General features: G+C 49.1%; 1 protein-coding gene across 1 annotated transcript in view; it reads right to left on the bottom strand.

The window, feature by feature from the left end:
- Positions 1 to 444: 444 nt before the first annotated feature.
- The window catches only part of ARMH4 (armadillo like helical domain containing 4), a 40,454-nt gene continuing 22,879 nt past the window's right edge, over positions 445 to 18,019 (bottom strand). The window contains exons 5-8 of the mRNA XM_033167874.1: positions 15,196 to 15,477; positions 6,658 to 6,689; positions 4,454 to 4,588; positions 445 to 879 (exon numbers count right to left, since the gene is read on the bottom strand). Of these exons, the coding sequence (XP_033023765.1) occupies positions 811 to 879; positions 4,454 to 4,588; positions 6,658 to 6,689; positions 15,196 to 15,477 (518 nt within the window). The 3' untranslated portion in view covers positions 445 to 810. The remainder of the gene's footprint in view (positions 880 to 4,453; positions 4,589 to 6,657; positions 6,690 to 15,195; positions 15,478 to 18,019) is intronic.

Raw genomic sequence — 18,019 nt, 5'->3', positions numbered from 1 at the left:
GCCGCCCGTCTGAAACCCTGGAGATTGAGCTGTTTCCCTACCTCTTAACTGCAGCCTCCAAAACTGCTTTGCATTTTACAAAAGTGGGGGGGGGCCTCCTCCATGTGTCTCCCACATAAATGTCTCGTTTGGGCCTTCGGTGTATCTTAATCTACATATCACTGTGTCGTACTCTACCTAGTTCCTACCTGGCCAATGGGGGGTGGGGGAATCTGCTTCGGGGCGGCACATCATCAATTAAACAGAGCAGCTAATTCTGGCAACCGCGAGCTCCAGCTCAGGTAACGCAACGTATTCAGAAGTCGCTCCCCAGCGAGAGAGAGAGAGAGAGAGACAGGAGTTATCTGGGTTGAAGCCTGCCCCCTCCAGGGACTCACACGAGAAGAACAGCAGCACCACGACTGAAAGCAGATGGAATAAAAATCACAAACACCCAACAAACGTCCTTTGTCTTTGAGTCCACGCCTTTGCCTGCTGTGCATTCGGAACGGCGTGCCGTGCGTGGGAAATGAACGTGCGCCACCGTACAGAGATACATATATTTTAAAAATAATAACATTTGTGTGTTGCACTGGGGCTGCAGCATGCTGTTATGGGTGCGTGTGTGTGTGTGTGTTTTCCTCTTATAGGGGCAGGTTGTGTAAAAGCACCGCTGCCCCGTGAGCGAGAGGAAGGTGGCCGGCCTCCGTGGTGGCGCAGCAGAAACGCTTGCGCACCTCCCTTGGCGGCAAGAAAGAAGGGAAATAGAGGGGGGGGAGAGAAGGAAATAAAAGTCACGGAAGGGCAGGAAACGAGGCGCCGCAGCCCGGTTCAGAATTCATCTTCAGAGCTGTCCGCTAGAAGCATCACTCGGTCTTGCATGCTGTTGAATTCTCTCTGCTGTGGTGGAGAGAGATGAGAGAGAGAGAGAGAGAGGACGAAATCAGCGAGAAGGAATAAACCTCCTTTCATTCGCTTGTTCCCCACTCCTCCTCCAAACTTCCTGCCTGGTACGTTGGCATGTTTAAAAGGGGTGGGTGGGTGAGAAACTAGGCTGAGGATCAGGCAGGACTGCTATCGAGTGCCAAAGAAGATGGCCTTTGGTCCTTCGGGGAGATCTTCGATGAAACCTGTAGCAGGAGTCCCAGCTTGGCACCGTGACTTGGGTGCCATGCAGCGTGCATGGCCCTGGCAACGAAATTTGTGGGTGCCCGGTTCCTTCATGGGGAATTTTGCGGGTGCTCGGGCACCCAGGGCCCCAGGGAGTTGACACCTTTTGCCTGAAGGCCTGAAGAAGCAGACCAAGGCTGCATTTATACGGGATGTTTATCCCCTAGCTGTGGATTCCCGCATCGTATCTGAGCTTTTGCACAGCCTAACAGCCACTTCCGGAAATACAGTGCAAGCTCAGCGCTCATTTCCGGACACGCTCATTTCGCAACACGGAAATGAGTTCTCAGCTTGCACTGTCTCCCGCTGTGTTTCCGGAAGTGCCTTTTAAGTCATGACAGGCAGTTAGGAAACGGAAGAAACTGCCGTCGTGTGAATGCAGCCTAAGTTTCGCCTTAACAAAATCCATACATTTCCAGCTCGCTAGACCCAGTTGATTGAAGACTGCAATCCTAAAGCACATGTGGTGAGGCAGGAGTCACCAACGCAGGGCCCGTGGGCACCAGGATCTCCTATGACGCCAATGACAGTCTCAGTAAATTCTGCTTCTCCCCCCAAAAATGCCCAATGCATAAGAAGCTATTTGCTTTTCCTGCTCAGTTCTTGTTCGCTCTGGCTTGGCCTCTCCTCGGCCAGTGTGGTGTAGTGGTTAAGAGCGGTAGACTCATAATCTGGTGAACCGGGTTTGCGTCCCCGCTCCTCCACGTGCAGCTGCTGGGTGACCTTGGGCTAGTCACACTTCTCTGAAGTCTCTCAGCCCCACTCACCTCACAGAGTGTTTGTTGTGGGGGAGGAAGGGAAAGGAGAATGTGAGCCGCTTTGAGACTCATTTGGGTAGTGATAAAGCGGGGTATCAAATCCAAACTCCTCCTCCTCTTCTTCTTCTTCTTCTTCTTCTTCTTCTTCTTCTTCTTCTTCCTCTGTGGAAGCCATTATGCCACACTGCCAGGGCAGCCATTTTGTGGCTGGCGCCCACGGCATTCTGTCAAGATCGTGAATGTGCCCACTGCCCCCCCAAAAAAAGTTCGCAACCCATGCGCTAAGGAGCAACCCTCATTGAATGAAGTTGGGCTTACTTCCGAGCAAACATAAAAATAATTACATTGGCGTTCAGGTCTCAGAATTCCCTTTTTCTTTGTCCTACATGTACAAAGTTTAAGGGCCAAAGATTCAGTTCTGTACATTTGAAGTGGGCTGGAAAATAACATCCCCAGGATGGCAGAGGGGTGGGGAACATCTGTGGCCCTCCAGATGTTGCTATACTACAACTCCCCTCACCCCTGACCACCGGCTGTGCTGGCTGGGGATGATGGGAACTGGAGTATAGAGGGCAGCTCCCCTTACCTAGCTCAATGTTCCTCAAACTTAGGTCTCCAGCTCCTGCTGGACTACAGCTCCCATCATCCCTAGCTAGCAGGACCGGACAGTGGTCAGGGATGATGGGAGTTGTAGTCCAACAGCAGCTGGAGAGCCAGGTTTGAGAAACACTGCCCTAGCTATACACACTAAGCTGGGAGTAAATCCCAACGAGACTTACTTCTGAGGAGACATATGCAGGGTTACCCTTTTGTCATCTGTTCAAAAGTCTACAGAACAAATTAATGAATTAAAACGAAGACACCTTCAGAAATTTGCTCGGCGACCTACCGGTAATTTATACAGATTGCAAGGAGTCCCCTTGCCTTTTTCATTTCCCCCCTGCATGCGACTTGAGATTGCTAGGGTATATGGTTTTGTTTTACGTCTGGCCCCAGTATGCAATTCACACACAAAGCCAGCCTCTGAGCACAGACCTGCTGATCTGGTGGTTTGGTTTGGTTTGGTTTGGTTTGGTTTATGAAAGATTGCTCTCTCTCTCTCTCTCTCTCTCCCTCTCTTTTCTTTTCTTTTTTTGCATTTTCCCGTTACATACAACTAGTTCTTTCACTGTATTATTCTAGTTTTTTCTAGTTTTTTTCTTTTGAGCACCTAATACAACATCTAATATGATAATAATTATCTGTTACAACCAGTGCTGCTTTTTTTTTCCTTAAAAAAATGTTTAGGGGTACTCTCATTTTGACTCAAGAAAATCACCATTTTGTAGTTCAAATCGGGGGAAATAAATGCAGTAAATGGACAAAAGAACAAAAATTCACAAAATGTTTAGGGGATCACCATTTTGTAGTTCAAATCGGGGGAAATAAATGCAGTAAATGGACAAAAGAACAAAGATTCACAAAATGTTTAGGGGTATGCGTACCCCTGCGTACCCCCAGAAAAAAAGCACTGGTTACAACCATAAAACATTTCTAGCCATTTCCTGTCATAAGAAGACTTCCCAGCCTATCTTTCCTTGACAGCCTACATTTTCACTTAATTTTGCCGCAACTCCTTGGTTTATATTCCTCGCCATTCCCACCCCCCATTCCCCTTTTTAATCTGGTGTTCATAAGTTGATTTCCGCTTGCATATTTAACATTATTCTGCTCTTTTTGAAATGTTTTTTTCTAGTAATTCCCACTCACTTACTGTTATTTTCTTATTCATATTCCTCATTGCAGCTGTCATATTGGCTCATTCTATAAATTCTTGGTATGAGCTTTCGTGTGCATGCACACGAAAACTCATACCAAGAACAAACTTAGTTGGTCTCTAAGGTGCTACTGGGAGGGATTTTTTTTATTTTTTATTTTGTTTTGACTACGGCAGACCAACACGGCTACCTACCCGTATCTATAAATTCTGTTAGTTAAAGTCTATTAGTCTTCCAAAGCAACTACTCTATTCCTTAAAAATGGAAAGCGTAATGCTGGCGGTCAACAAAAGAGGTTTAAAGACTCTTTAAAAATGTAGTATAAACACCGACAACTGGGAAACACTGGCCTGCGAGCGCTCCAGTCGGAGAACAGCCTTCACCAAAGCTTTGGAGACACTCGAACTCAGGACGCAAGGGAGAAACGTGCTAAGAGGAAGGCACGCTTGGCAAATCCACACCGTGATCAACTCCTGCCCGGAAACCAATGTCCCCGCTGTGGAAGGACGTGTGGATCCAGAATTGGCCTCCACAGTCACGTACGGACTCATTGTTAAAACCGTGTTTATAGAAGACAATCTTACTCGGCTACGAGGGATTGCCAAAGAAGAAGAAGTAGAAAATTCTATCAGTTTAAACAGCCTCTGATGGTTTGTCGGTGTTGCCCTTTCGGATCTGAATGGCAGAGCGGCACTTTTCACGAGCCCAAATTGTTCGGGGCCTCAGAGCATCACAAAGGCTGAGCAGCTCTGCATGGGCGGGGTGGGGGGGTGTGATTTGGGAACCTACCTTTCGCTTATGCCTCTTGAAGCCGTTCCTTCGCCGGCGGTTCATGATCTTTATGCTGTAGAGAGCGCCCAAGATGAAAAGGGCCCCAGCTATGCCAACCCCGACGGGCACCAGCATTCCAGACATGTAACCAGCCTGCAGAAGAGATTAGGGAAAAGAGGGCACTCCTATAAGGTCTTATACCTGTATATATAATAAATGTTCATAAATGTACAAGGCAAACACACACCTAAGTATATAAACCACGTGTCTGAAATAGTACAGGAGAGCAATCCTGAAGCCATTTTGACTCTCCCAAATGGACCTCAAATATTTCTCTGCAAGGAGGAAGGAAATGGGGAAAGCTCTCCAATTGTCTTTGGACTGCAGGGGCTTACACCTCCCCGTAAATACAGTCTGGCAAGTATCTGTTAAGCCAGGGGTCAGCAAACATTTTTAGGAGGGGGCCAGTTCACCGCACCTCAGAGCTTGTGGCGGGCCGGACTGCACGGGCTGGAGGGGGCTTCTCTCTCTCACCTCTCTCCCCCAGCCCATAGCTGTCAAGTTTCGAATTTGAAAATAAGGGATCAGCAGCCTCACCTATCCCGGGGACAGTCACATGGCAGTGGTGGGCGGAGCCAGAAGCAAAAGTGGGCGGCACTGGTGTGAACGCGCGCAGTAGGCTTACTGTATTTTGGAAACGCTGCCCGTGGGCTACGACGCCTGTAAGCACAGGAAATGGCTCCCGTTTGCTTTGAGGCTGCAAGGAGGCAAGGTCTTCCCAGTCCCTGGCCAGCAGGGGGTGGGAGAGGAGCTGCTTCCTTTGAAAAAACGGGAAATTAAAGGGATATAAAAAATAAGGGATAGCAGTGGGAAACTGCTTGAAATAAGGGAGATTCCCAGGGAAAACGGGATACTTGACAGCACTGCCTCCCCTCCCTTTCCTACCTCCTCCGCCACTCTGCCTGCGGTTGGGAGCCGGTGGCAGTGGCGTTGCCTCCCCTTTCTGAACCAGCTTTCGCGGGCGCCAGGTGCGGGGCCGGCAGGCGCACTAAGCTCCATCTGAAGCCCCGCGACACTGCCACCACAATGTGCCCGTCACGATGCCCACAGCGCGGCCATGGACGGAGAGGCCGGCGGACAGGTGGCGGGCGGCGAGGCTTCGGATTGGCTGGCTGCTGGCAGCGATCAAACCCCAGCTCTCTTCCTCCGCAGGGCGGGGAGAAGCCAGGAGGAGGGAGGGAAGGAGGAGGCACCACCGCGGTGTGTGTGCAGGAGGCAGGGGTGAAATGCAAAAATAAACAATAAATAATAATAATAATAATAAATTTTTATTTATACCCCGCCCTTCCCAGCCAAAAACCGGGCTCAGGGCGGCTAACACTAATTAAAATCACAGCAAAAACATAAACACAATCAATTTAAAATAACAGATTAAAATACAAATTTAAATATTCAATATTAAAACTGCAGTCTCATTTTCAAATAACCCACCAATGAAAGAATGAAGCATAAATATCAAACAGAAACCAACCCAAAGGCCAGGTGGAACAGGCCCTGCGGAAAGATGCCAAATCCCGCAGGGCCCTGGTCTCTTGTGATAGACTGTTCCACCAAGCCGGGGCCAATACTGAGAAGGCCCTGGCCCTAGTTGAGGCCAACCTAGCGTCTTTGTTGCTCGGGACCTCCAAAAGATTATTATTTGAGGACCTTAAGGTCCTACACGGGACATACCAGGAGAGGCGGTCCCTTAGGTACGACAAATGGCGCAGCCCGAACAATCACAATGATTACTCCGATCAGTTGTGATCAGCGTGGGGAGCAGCTGACTTGAGGTCGAAATTCTCTGGTTCTCAGAGAGGAGGGTTAAATCCAGAGACTCTCAGCAAGCGGCTGCTATGGAAGCATGGTTGTGAGCTATGTGTGTTGAGAACCAGGAAGGAGACCAAAAATGGTCCAATTCAGATGCAACAGGATGGAGGTCAACAGGCCTAGGAGGTCCAGTGACCAGCTGAGCATTGATTGCTTCCAAATTTCTGCAAGCAGCAGAAGGTCATCACTGCCATCCTTCAAACCTAAGCCAGGATCTGTTCTCCAGCTGCCCATCCTGAAGGAGCCCCTGGACCAGAAACCACAAATTTCGCTTTTCGGGAGCCCTGGTTTCTGAAAGCAAAAGACAGCATCTGCCTGCAAATGCAAAGCGAGACAAAGGAAGATCTCCCTACCTTATCTTTTAGCTTTTCCATCCAGCTTCTCACTAGAAAACCAACGACATAAACGTTAATGGCAGTCATCAACTTTAGAACAGCAGCAGCAGTCCGTGAGATCGAAAAACAGCTTGGTTAAAAGTTACTGCAGTTTGCATGGCGGGGACCACACATATCTAGATTCAAGGAATGCAGGGGGAGGAGGTCGAGGGGTCCCCTGCCCTCACTGCCAAGCCCCCCTGCAGCCACACTCCCTGTACATTATAGGCATGCACACAGAGTTCCTTCTTGCATTCATTTATTCCACGAAAGTCTCTTCTAAAATGTGTGCTGGGTGCAGAGACCCCAGGGCCAGGGGGCAAGGCTAGACTGCAAAGACCCAAGATACCTTCATGTGTCTGTGGGAGGGGATCTTTACCCCTGCGTGGCAGCTGCATGGAATCATAGAAGCATAGAATCGTTGGAAGGGACCCCGAGGGCCATCTAGTCCAACCCCCTGCAATGCAGGACCACTCAGCTGCCCAATACGGGGATCGAACCTGCAACTTTTGCATTATCAGCACCACGCTCTAACAAATTGAGCTATCCAGACTGGCTATGGAGAGGAGTGATTAACTATTATTAGGCTATTATTCAACTAAAGCAGGGTGGTCCAACACGCAGCCCGAAAAGTTTCAGGTCATGGGATGTTCATCGTTCATTGGCTCCAAGTACATTTCCGAGCACAATTCAAAGTGTTGGTGCTGACCTTTAAAGCCCTAAACGGCCTCGGTCCTGTATACCTGAAGGAGCGTCTCCACCCCCATCATTCAGCCCGGACACTGAGGTCCAGCGCCGAGGGCCTTCTGGCAGTTCCCTCCCTGTGAGAAGCAAAGCTACAGGGAACCAGGCAGAGGGCCTTCTCGGTAGTGGCGCCCGCCCTGTGGAACGCCCTCCCATCACAGGTCAAGGAGATAAACAACTACCTGACATACCTGAAGGCAGCCCTGTATAGGGAAGTTTTTAAACTGTGATGTTTTAAATGTATTTTAGTATTTGTTGGAAGCTGCCCAGAGTGGCTGGGGAGACCCAGCCAGATGGGCGGGGTACAAATAAATTATTATTATTATTATTATTATTATTATTATTATTATTATTATTATTAACAACAACAACAACAACAACAACAACAACAACAACAACAACAACAACAACAACAAAGGGTTGGCGAAGGCCAGTGCAAAAGTGAGAAAACCATTTTCTCTCCCAAGCAACAACACCTGCCAGCTTAGCAACGTCTTTCCTGGTGGCACTTACAAACCATCTGTGCTACTTTCCGAGCGATCAAAGCGACAGAACGGAGGGAGTTCCTTTCGCTAGCCTACACGGAAGATGAAGCAAGGCTCCCCTTAGGAACTCACGCTGTGATCGCATAAATGAAAGTCTGTCCCTTCCAGGGTAGAAGGATCAATGGGATTCTATCCGGCAGGAGGCTTTGATCAAGGGGCAGATGTTGATATCAGAGATGATTCACACACACACACACACGGCGCTACTATGCCGTTTATTTGACTGATGTGGGCATGAAAAGTATCTCACCTGAAGTCAGGTGACATTACAGGTAAAGGTAAAGGTAAAGGACCCCTGAATGGTTAAGTCCAGTCGAAGGTGACTATGGGGTTGCGGCGCTCATCTCGCTTTCAGGCCGAGGGAGCTGGCGTTTGTCCACAGAGAGCTTTCCTGGTCATGTGGCCAGCAGGACTAAACCGCTTCTGGCGCAACGGGACACCGTGACGGAAACCAGAGCGTGCACAGAAACGCCGTTGTCAGGATCTTCCCCAGTACTGCTAATGAGTAACAACCGAGCCTCTTTTGAAAAACTAAAGCTATTTATTAAGCATTGCTATTTACAAGCGGAGATAGTCAAAATGACCGTTCAATCACTATCAGAATCCGGAAGTACATTCCTTCGGCTCCCCGCCCAACACCAGATTTTCGGCACCCTGAAATGATCTCTCCTGGGTCCTCTAGCCCCCCCTGCGCTGTGCCTGTGTCGGAAGCTGTGAGCTTCTGTCCGATGTGGTCTGGCTGGTGGTGCTGGGTCTTTCAGCAGTGTCACGGAGCCCTTGCTCTGCTCCCTCGCTTGGAGACAATTCCTGTGATAAGCTGGAGGAGGAGGAGGAGGAGGAGTCCCTATGCAAAAGGGGCTCAGGTTCCCTATAGCTTCGTGAGCTTTCTTCCCTTGAAGAGCAGCTCTCCCTGCCCTGCTCCTGAGCAGGGCTTCCTCTCTCCCTCTCCTGGTGAGTAGCTGGGCTACTCCTGACAGCCGTTTACCTTCCTGCCACAGCGGTACCTATTTATGTACTTGCACTGGTTGGCAGGAGCTGGGACAGAGCAACGGCAGCTCAGCCCATCGCGGGGATTCGAACCGCCAACCTTCTGATCAGCAAGCCCAAGAGGCTCAGTGGGCCTTGGCACTATATATACCTTGGCTACTGAAACCTCACACACAAACCCCACTGCTGACACAGTGATGTTTGACTGTGTTTGACATTCTGATTTGCTGGAAGCTGCCCAGAGTGGCTGGGGGCAACCCAGTCAGATGGGGGGCATCGACTCACGTAGTTGGAAGGGACCCTAAGGATCATCTTTAAATCCCTAAATGGCCACCTCTATCGTCCAGCCCAGACACTGAGGTCCACCTCCAAGGGCCTTCTGGCCAGTTCCCTCACTGCAAGAAGTGAGGTTACAGGGAACCAGGCAGAGGGCTTTCTGGTGGCGCCCGCCCTGTGTAATGCACTCCCATCAAGGAAATAAACAACTATCTGACTTTTAGAAGACACCTGAAGGCAGCCCTGTTTAGGGTAGTTTTTAATGTTTGATGTTTTATCGTGTTTTTAATATTCTGTTGGGAGCTATCCAGAGTGGCTGGGGAAACCCAGCCAGATGGGCGGGGTATAAATTATTTATTTATTCATTTATTTATTTAATGATATTATTATTATCCAACCCCCTGTAATGCAGGAATGTGCAGCTGTCCCATACATTGACCGATGTGCATTTGCTGCACATCCAATCCATTCAGTCTCCCCACCCCATCTGGCTTTAATAAGCCAGGTGTAGGAAAAGATCACTGCAGATGGTGACAGCAGTCACGAAATTAAAAGACGCCCGCTTCTTGGGAGAAAAGCAATGACAAACCTAGACAGCATCTTAAAAAGCAAAGACATCACCTTGCCAACAAAGGTCCGTATAGTTAAAGCTATGGTCTTCCCAGTAGTGATGTATGGTAGTGAGAGCTGGACCATCAAGAAGGCTGATCGCCGAAGAATTGATGCTTTTGAATTATGGTGCTGCAGGAGACTCTTGAGAGTCCCATGGACTGCAAGAAGATTAAACTTATCCATCCTTAATGAAATCAGCCCTGAGTACTCACTGGACGGACAGATCCTGAAGCTGAGGCTCCAGTACTTTGGCCACCTCATGAGAAGAGAAGACTCCCTAGAAAAGACCCTGATGCTGGGAAAGATGGAGGGCACAAGGAGAAGGGGACGACAGAGGATGAGATGGTTGGACAGTGTTCTTGAAGCTGAGCAAACTGCGGGAGGCAGTGGAAGACAGGAGTGCCTGGTGTGCTCTGGTCCATGGGGTCACGAAGAGTCGGACACGACTAAACGACTAAAGGACAAAGGCAAGAAATGAAGGCTTGATCCTTTTAATGAGCAGAACATTGGGATCCCTACTCGGGTGCAATTGCACACCTGTGGAATGGGTTCCTTTTTTTTTTTTTTTGGCTTACGAACAAGAGACAAGCCCCGTGGCAATGATGGGTGCCAAGAGCTGGCCAGCAAGCACCAATGTTTTTTGTTTTGTTTTTTTAGAAAAAGAGGTGCCAGAACTGAGTTCCCGTGAGCTCCAGCCGAAAAAAAGCCCTGGCAACCACTCACATGGCTCCAGTGAGGTGAAGAGGCCTATAATAATTGCTTTATCGTGCCATTCGGATGCAAGTGTGAACAACAGAGGCTCATTCTGATAATGGAGGTTAAACACCCTCCTCTAACACAGACTCATTTCCTTGCTTTCGGTCTCCTTGTCTGCTAAAATGAAAATTGGCAAGGAACCTGCCTTGCCGAGTTGAAATAAAAGAACTGGGTGACTTCAAGCAGGCAATAGATTTTCTATATTTGTAAGCATGAGAAAGTAAGGAAAACGAACCATGAAGCTATCCTCCCAACTCCAGAGATTGCACAGGTCAAAATCTAATAATTTGTTGCAATAATGAATTGTGTACACGGAATATTAATAGGGATCTTCTTTTCCAATGAAGACGAGAGTCTATAATTATATGTGCAGCTATAGGAACAAGTTTTGTCTTTTTCAACTGGAAGTCTTTCTTTGCCACATAATTTTTCTTGTGTAACTTAATTAATTGCCAATAACGTTTTCTCTTTTGGGGGGGGGGGAATCAAATGAAAGAACAGAAGGCAGGCTACAAAATATCTGCAATTCCTATAAACACCTATGATCCCTGTCGGCTTTCCTTAGGTGTGACTCAGCTTTCCAACATCCATTTTCCAATAGGGCTGTCAACTGATGAAATAAATTTTAATGTATTAGTCACTGCCATTCTCCAATTAATCAATTTAATTGAAACCAGTTTCCTTATTATTCAATACCCCCAGGCAGGTGCCCTTTCTGAAAGAGGAATTGTGGAGAGAAAAAAAAACCTCTTTAGATTTAATCCACAAAAGCCATCATTCCTTGTTAGACAGAAAGGTCCCTTATTAATATTACTTTCTCTTCTCTCTGCTTTTTTTATTCTTGATCAGTTCAGTGCAGCGTTACTCTGTGAGCCATTAGCCATAACAACATGCGGCACAGTGTGAAATCTTGGCTAGGCACCAGCCAGTCGCCGATTTTAAAAACACCCAAATGCTAAATTCCTAATTTACAACACGGTCGTGAACAAAACTGAATTTTGCTAGAGGCACAACAAAGAAAGCTACATGACAAGCTACCTCGATGTTTACTGTTAGCAGACTTTCTTAGACTTTTTTTTTTAAGGTAGACCAGTATTCAGTTATTCAGCGCCCCACGTTTCCCCCACAAAAACCCGCTATTTAGCCTTCATTCATTTAGCGCTCAGGTTTTCTGCGGATTGCTGTTTGTTCCAATTGAGCTTCAAAGAGCAGGCTTTCGCAGGGAAATCTCTGGAGGAAAAGAAGAAGTGGGGGTCGATTTCTTACAAATGCAGAACTGGTATTATGTGGTACCTGGAACAGGGATAAGGCTGTAGGGAGACAATTCGTTCTCTCAGATAAAACGCCAGGCCGTAAGAGTGCCCTAACGTTTTTCACAGAGGGCCAGATTTGATGAAGTGAACATGCGTGAGGGCCGACCAGAGTTGTTGAGCTTTCTTTAGGATTGAAGTTGCTGAGCTTTTGGGGGGGATTTTACCCCAGGACATATACTGCCACGGGGGCCAAATTAAATCGACCAGCGGGCCGGATTAGGCCCCCCAAAACAGACTTTGGACATGCCTGCAGCGTAAGCCCATAACTTATGGAATCAACCATGGCAAGCTGCAATGAAGACTTTTAAAAAGATTAACAGGGTTTAGGGGAAATAGTAACCTCCCCAGTGGCGGAGGAAGCCTCCACGCTGCCCAGGGAGGTGGTGGGAAGGCACCCCACCGGGGGCGGGGCGTCGTGACGTCATGACGCGTGCCGGGATGGGCTGTGCATGTGCGGAGATGCCGCGCATGCACAGTCCATCCGCTCCGGCGCCACGGCGACCAGGCGACCCGCCAAGCAGGCAGCAGGGCATGGGGCTGCCCCATCCCCGCGGGCCGCCGCTCGTTTGGTGGCTCGGTCGGTCGCCGCGGGAGCAGTGGCAGCCCCTGTTAGGATATTTGTACGGACTGAGCTGCAAAAGCAGCAGCGAAGCTGGTATGACTTGTGTTTTTCCCATGAGAAAGACAGCTGTTTTGTCTGCTTTCTCAACCATGTGATGTTACTGTATATCTTTACTTTCACTTTCAGTTCTGGCTCGAGAGAGATGCTAGATGCATTATGCACAGCTCTGACTTACTGAGCTGGCAAGCAGAGACACACTCTGCATCTTATCTACAATAAAATAGTTTAGCCTTAATGGCTTGTGTGTGTTGTTCTTCACGCTGGGGAACAATCACATATCAGTGTGCCCCTGGACTCGAGTAGCCAGGAGTGCACCCAGGCTTCGTCCCTACCTGGGGGGTCAGTCTCACAACTTGCCCCAGTGGGGTGTTTGCTAACAGCCCCGCGGGCCACCGCTCGCTCGGTGGTTCGCTCGGTCGCCGTGGGAGAAGCAGCGCCGACTCGTATGCATCCCGCCCGGCGCTGCTGCTCCCGCGGCGACGGAGCAAGCCACCGGGCAAGCAGCAGCTCATGGGGCTGCCCCGGCCAGCCATGGAGCAGCACGGGCAGCGGGGAGTGGCGGGAGGGGACCGCCAAGTGTCACCCCACTCCCCTGGAACAAAGGGTGCCCCGCCCCCATTGCCCCCCTTGCTACGCCACTGAACCTCCCCAATTTGGATTAATGTCCTTCTGATGAGAGAGAGAGAGAGAGAGAGAGAGAGAGAGAGAGGAGACACACCACACATTTTAAATAGCAAAGACAACCAAATAAAACTGTGGTAGAAAACCTTCCCACATTTTACATGAACCCTGGGTTAGAGCATAGTCCTGATAACACCAAGGTTGCAGGTTCAATCCCTGTATGGGTCAGCTGCACATTCCTGCATTCCACAATTCTATGATTTTATTATTATTTTTATTTAATTGTTACATTAATCCCACTCTTCCTCCCGATAGCTCAAGGTCATCGTATGAATTTCCCGGCTGAGTGCGGGAGCCGAACCCTTGTCTCCCAGGTCCTAATCGGATGCTGGCTGCACACCATGCAAAACAATTTATCAACGCATTGTGTCAGACTTCTGACAGACACTTTCTGGTTCCCTTAATCACAGGGAAGCTCCTCTCTCATGAGTGCCGGCTTTTAACATATCCATCACGGGGCCGAGTGAAAGCAGTAATTATTCCACCTTTCCCCGTTTAGAGAAATGCTGGGGCTTTGTAAACACAGAGTGGTGTTAATGTGACATTTCCCAGCAAGGCTGCAATTACAACCACAGCTATTCATTAACATTCAAAGGGATAATGGGGGATAACGAACCAGAGCAGAGTTTGTGCAACTGAGCGGAGGAAAATGAAAATTTGGTCTTCCAAAAAGGTGAAAGTGCCACTAAGATCTCATGAGTCATTCAGAAGCTCTGAATCTCGTGTGGGAAATTGTAGTCAAATATAGCCAGAGGGCACGGAGATAGTTAATGCATGAAAGGGTTAAGACCACAGAGGTGTATTCCTAGACTCAATTAGGCCACGCCCCTCACCTGGAAGGAAGTTACGTTTCCTCCTTTTTCTGTTCTCTCTCGCCATGTGAACTCACCTAGATAGGACATGCCTGAGCCCCCTAGCTACAAGCTCAGATCTGCGTGCTTAGAGCTATTTCACTACATTTTGTACCTTATACATGACAAATGAAGAAGAAGAAGTAGAAGAGAGTCCATGATTTGGAGCCAGGGGACAAAGCTGAGCTGGGCTGGAGCTAATGGGAAATGCAGTAATAGAATCATATGCAGTTACTGTAGAGTTAGAATGGCTTCTGGGGGTCATCTAGTCCAACCCCCTGCAATGCAGGAATCACAGCTACAGCATCCATGACAGGTGGCCCTCCAGTCTCTGCTTAAAAACCTCCGAGGAGTCCTTCCCACAATTGAACAGCTCTTACTGTCAGAATTTCCCTTCTGAATTTACTGTATATTCTGGCATATAAAACTACTTTTTAATCCAGGAAAATCTTCTCGAAAGTCGGGGGTCGTCTTATACGCCGGGTGGAGAATCTGTGGTTGAGTATATCTCAAACTCTATATTTTAACTGGAAAAGTTGGGGGTCGTCTTATACGCCGGAAAATACGTTAGTTGCACTCTTCTTTCACATAATTTAAATCCACTGGAGCAGCAGATACCAAGAGAAAACAAGAGGAATAGGAAAGAGAAAATGAAAACAAACAGAACAGTGGTCCAAACACTGGAAGTCCTTCCTGGCTGCTGCCTTGTGCACAAACACCCAACATGAGGACTAGAAGCATGGTTTAATATTTTAAAAAAACAAGGGGAAATGATGGGCTGGAATGGACAGGTTTGCCCAGCCATATTTAGATGCCTTCCCCAACCCCGAACCCCCAAAGAACAGGCTCCAAAAACCTGTAATGTGGCCCCGGTGCAAGGCAAAGACTGCAGCATGTCAAATTCCCTAAATTGGAACGGCGTTTCAGTCCGGGTGCAAAATAGGGTGTCGGTCACCTACAGAGCCAAACATCTGGCTTAACTTTGAGCTTCTGCCTGAAACATTTACAACTGGGTTTTGGGGTGCGGGTGTTCAGTTTGCGAGAATGGATCCCACCCACGCCCTGCAAACTTTCTAGGGATCGCTGCCGCAAAACTCGCCCGCCGCCGCAGAGAAGGCATTTTTGCTTACCTAGCCCTTGGTTCTGTTGTTCCCATTCGATGGCGCTCGGCACTTGGTAGGAGACCCCAGAGAGCTCCCCGGCTGGGTTCTCGAGCCCTTCCAGGGGTTCCTGAGACGTCTCCCCAGGAAGAGTGAAGCTGGACAGGTTGGCGTCCTCGTCCAAGCTTTCTTCCATCAAATTTGGGTCCCTCTCCTCTTCGTTGCCATCGTCTTCCTCATCTTCTTCCTCCTCCGGCTCCTCTTCCTCTTCCTCCTCCTCCTCCTCTTCCTCCTCCTCCTCCTCCTCTTCCTCTAGACAGGCAGGAGAGAGAAAAAACAAGCACAATATTGAGAAAGACACAGCGGTCCATTCGTATAATCGGAGTCCACAAGAGGGATGGCCGCAGCAAAGTGGAACAGCATCCATGCGGAAAGGCTGAGGTTCAATTCCCGCTGGCTCCTCCGGGCAGGGCTGGCAATGTCCCCTGCTTGAAATCCTGGACAGCATCCAGGTATAATAATAATAATAATAATAATAATAATAATATTTATACCCCATCTTCACTGGTTCCGATTTGAAAGAGAGGTAGAGCTGGGTATTGTCCGCATACTGGTAGACACCCAGCCCAAACCCCCTGGTGATCTCTTCACGTAGATGTTAAAATCCATGGGGGAGAGGACGGAACCCTGAGGCACCCCACAAGTGAGAGCCCAGGGGTCTGAACACTCATCCCCCACCACCACAGCCCAGGAGGAAGGAGCGGAACCACTGGATAACAGTGCCCCCAGCTCCCAGCCCCTCTAGACGGTCCAGAAGGATGTTATGGTCGATGGTGTCAAAAGCCGCTGAGAGATCCAGCAGAACTAGGAAACAGATTTCACCTTTGTCCCTAGCCCGCCGGAGATCATCCACCAGTGCGACCAAGGCAGTTTCAGTCCTATGGTGAGGCCTGAATCCCGACTGGGAGGGATCCAAATGGTCCGCATCCTCCAGGCGTGCCTGGAGTTGTTCAGCAACCATCTGCTCAATCGCCTCGCCCAAGAATGGAAGATTTGAGACTGGGCGATAGTTGGCCATATTGGCCGGGTCCAAAGAAGTCTTTTTAAGAGGCAGTTTAATAACTCTTTCAGTATTTCTGACCATGGGATCTCACCCAAAAGCTCCTAAATCTGACATATTGCAGGATAAATCTGCAGGGAGAAGCCCCCCAGGAAGAACATAAGTATTTCTGGGCCATACCAATGCCCCATCAGGTCCAGTATCCTGCTCTCAGTGGCCAATCAGATACCTCTGGGAAGCCCAGAAGCGGGACACATGGGGAAGGAAGGGCACTCTCCTCTCTTGCGATTCCTTCCAGCAACTGCTCTTGGGGGCTTCCGACTGTGGAAGCCGAGCCAAGCCATCGTAAATAGCTAGTAGCCATTTCCTCCATGGAGGAGCCCACCCTGGAGATTATTGTGTTGTTGTTGTTTTAATCAGGGTCACATGGAGGGAAAGGCTTAAACTGCAGACCTGACCCTGCTCGGGGAGGGCTGTGCGGCTGCTCCCATTTAAGAACAAAACACCAGGCGTATTGATGCAATGACACATTTAACATCATTGCATGCAGAGCCAGTGTGGTGTGGTGGTTAAGAGCGGTAGACTCGTAATCTGGTGAACCGGGTTCGCTTCCCCGCTCCTCCACATGCAGCTGCTGGGTGACCTTGGGCTAGTCACACTTCTCTGAAGTCTCTCAGCCCCACTCACCTCACAGAGTGTTTGTTGTGGGGGAGGAAGGGAGAGGAGAAAGGAGAATGTTAGCCTCTTCGAGACTCCTTCGGGTAGGGATAAAGCGGGATATCAAATCCAAACTCTTTATCATCTATCTATCTATCTATGACAGCCAGTGTGGTGTAGTGGTTAAGAGTGAGAGACTCGTAATCTGGTGAACCGGGTTCGCGTCCCCGCTCCTCCACATGCAGCTGCTGGGTGACCTTGGGCTAGTCACACTTCTCTGAAGTCTCTCAGCCCCACTCACCTCACAGAGTGTTTGTTGTGGGGGAGGAAGGGAAAGGAGAATGTGAGCCGCTTGGAGACTCCTTCGGATAGCGATAAAGCGGGATATCAAATCCAAGCTCTTCTTCTTCTTCTTCTTCTTCGTGCTACCAATGGCAACTAGCCCCTGTCATGGCTGGCTTGGCTGGATGCCAAGGAGTTGGGGGGGGGGGGCCTCCAGCTGAGGAACGCCCCCAAGGGAACAAAAAAGAGGCAGGAATCACAGTCATGGGGAAGTCTCATTGGGAAGTTGTGGGTTGCTGCAAAACCACACTGCCTACCATTTGGGGCCAATGGACAGCTCAGCCGGTTAGAGCTTGGTGCTGATAACTCCAAGGTTGCAGGTTCGATTCTCCGTATGGGGCAGCTGCATATTCCTGCATTGCAGGGGGTTGGGCTTAGATGACCCTCGGGGTGCCTTCCAACCCTTACGATTCTATGATCCTATGATTCTATGATTCCTAAAACATTTTGCCCTAATGCTCTGCTTCTGGGTTAAATTTCTCAGAAACAATAGGAAACACTGCCATCTCTTGGTCACCAGGAAGCAGTGCAGTCTTCGAGAGAAAAAGTTTTGCCAGCGCAGAGGTTGTCTTCACCTAACTGCAGGCAGAAATCCAACAAAATCGGAACCGGATGCTGGGACCAAGAGGGTTTCCTAGTCCAACGCAGGAAACCTTTGGCCCAATGTGGGTCTCGAACCCACAAACCTGAGATTAAGAGTCTCGTGCTCTACCGACTGAGCCAAAGGTTCCTTAAAACAACCTACTTCACTGAATATTAGTCCTGATTTTCTCGCCACAAAGCTTGTGTGTTCAC

Source organism: Lacerta agilis, chromosome 1, assembly GCF_009819535.1.
Source record: "Lacerta agilis isolate rLacAgi1 chromosome 1, rLacAgi1.pri, whole genome shotgun sequence".
NCBI classification, from domain to species: domain Eukaryota; kingdom Metazoa; phylum Chordata; class Lepidosauria; order Squamata; family Lacertidae; genus Lacerta; species Lacerta agilis.
The sequence above is the reverse complement of the archived record's forward strand: the minus strand, read 5'-3'. Positions and strand labels throughout refer to the sequence as shown.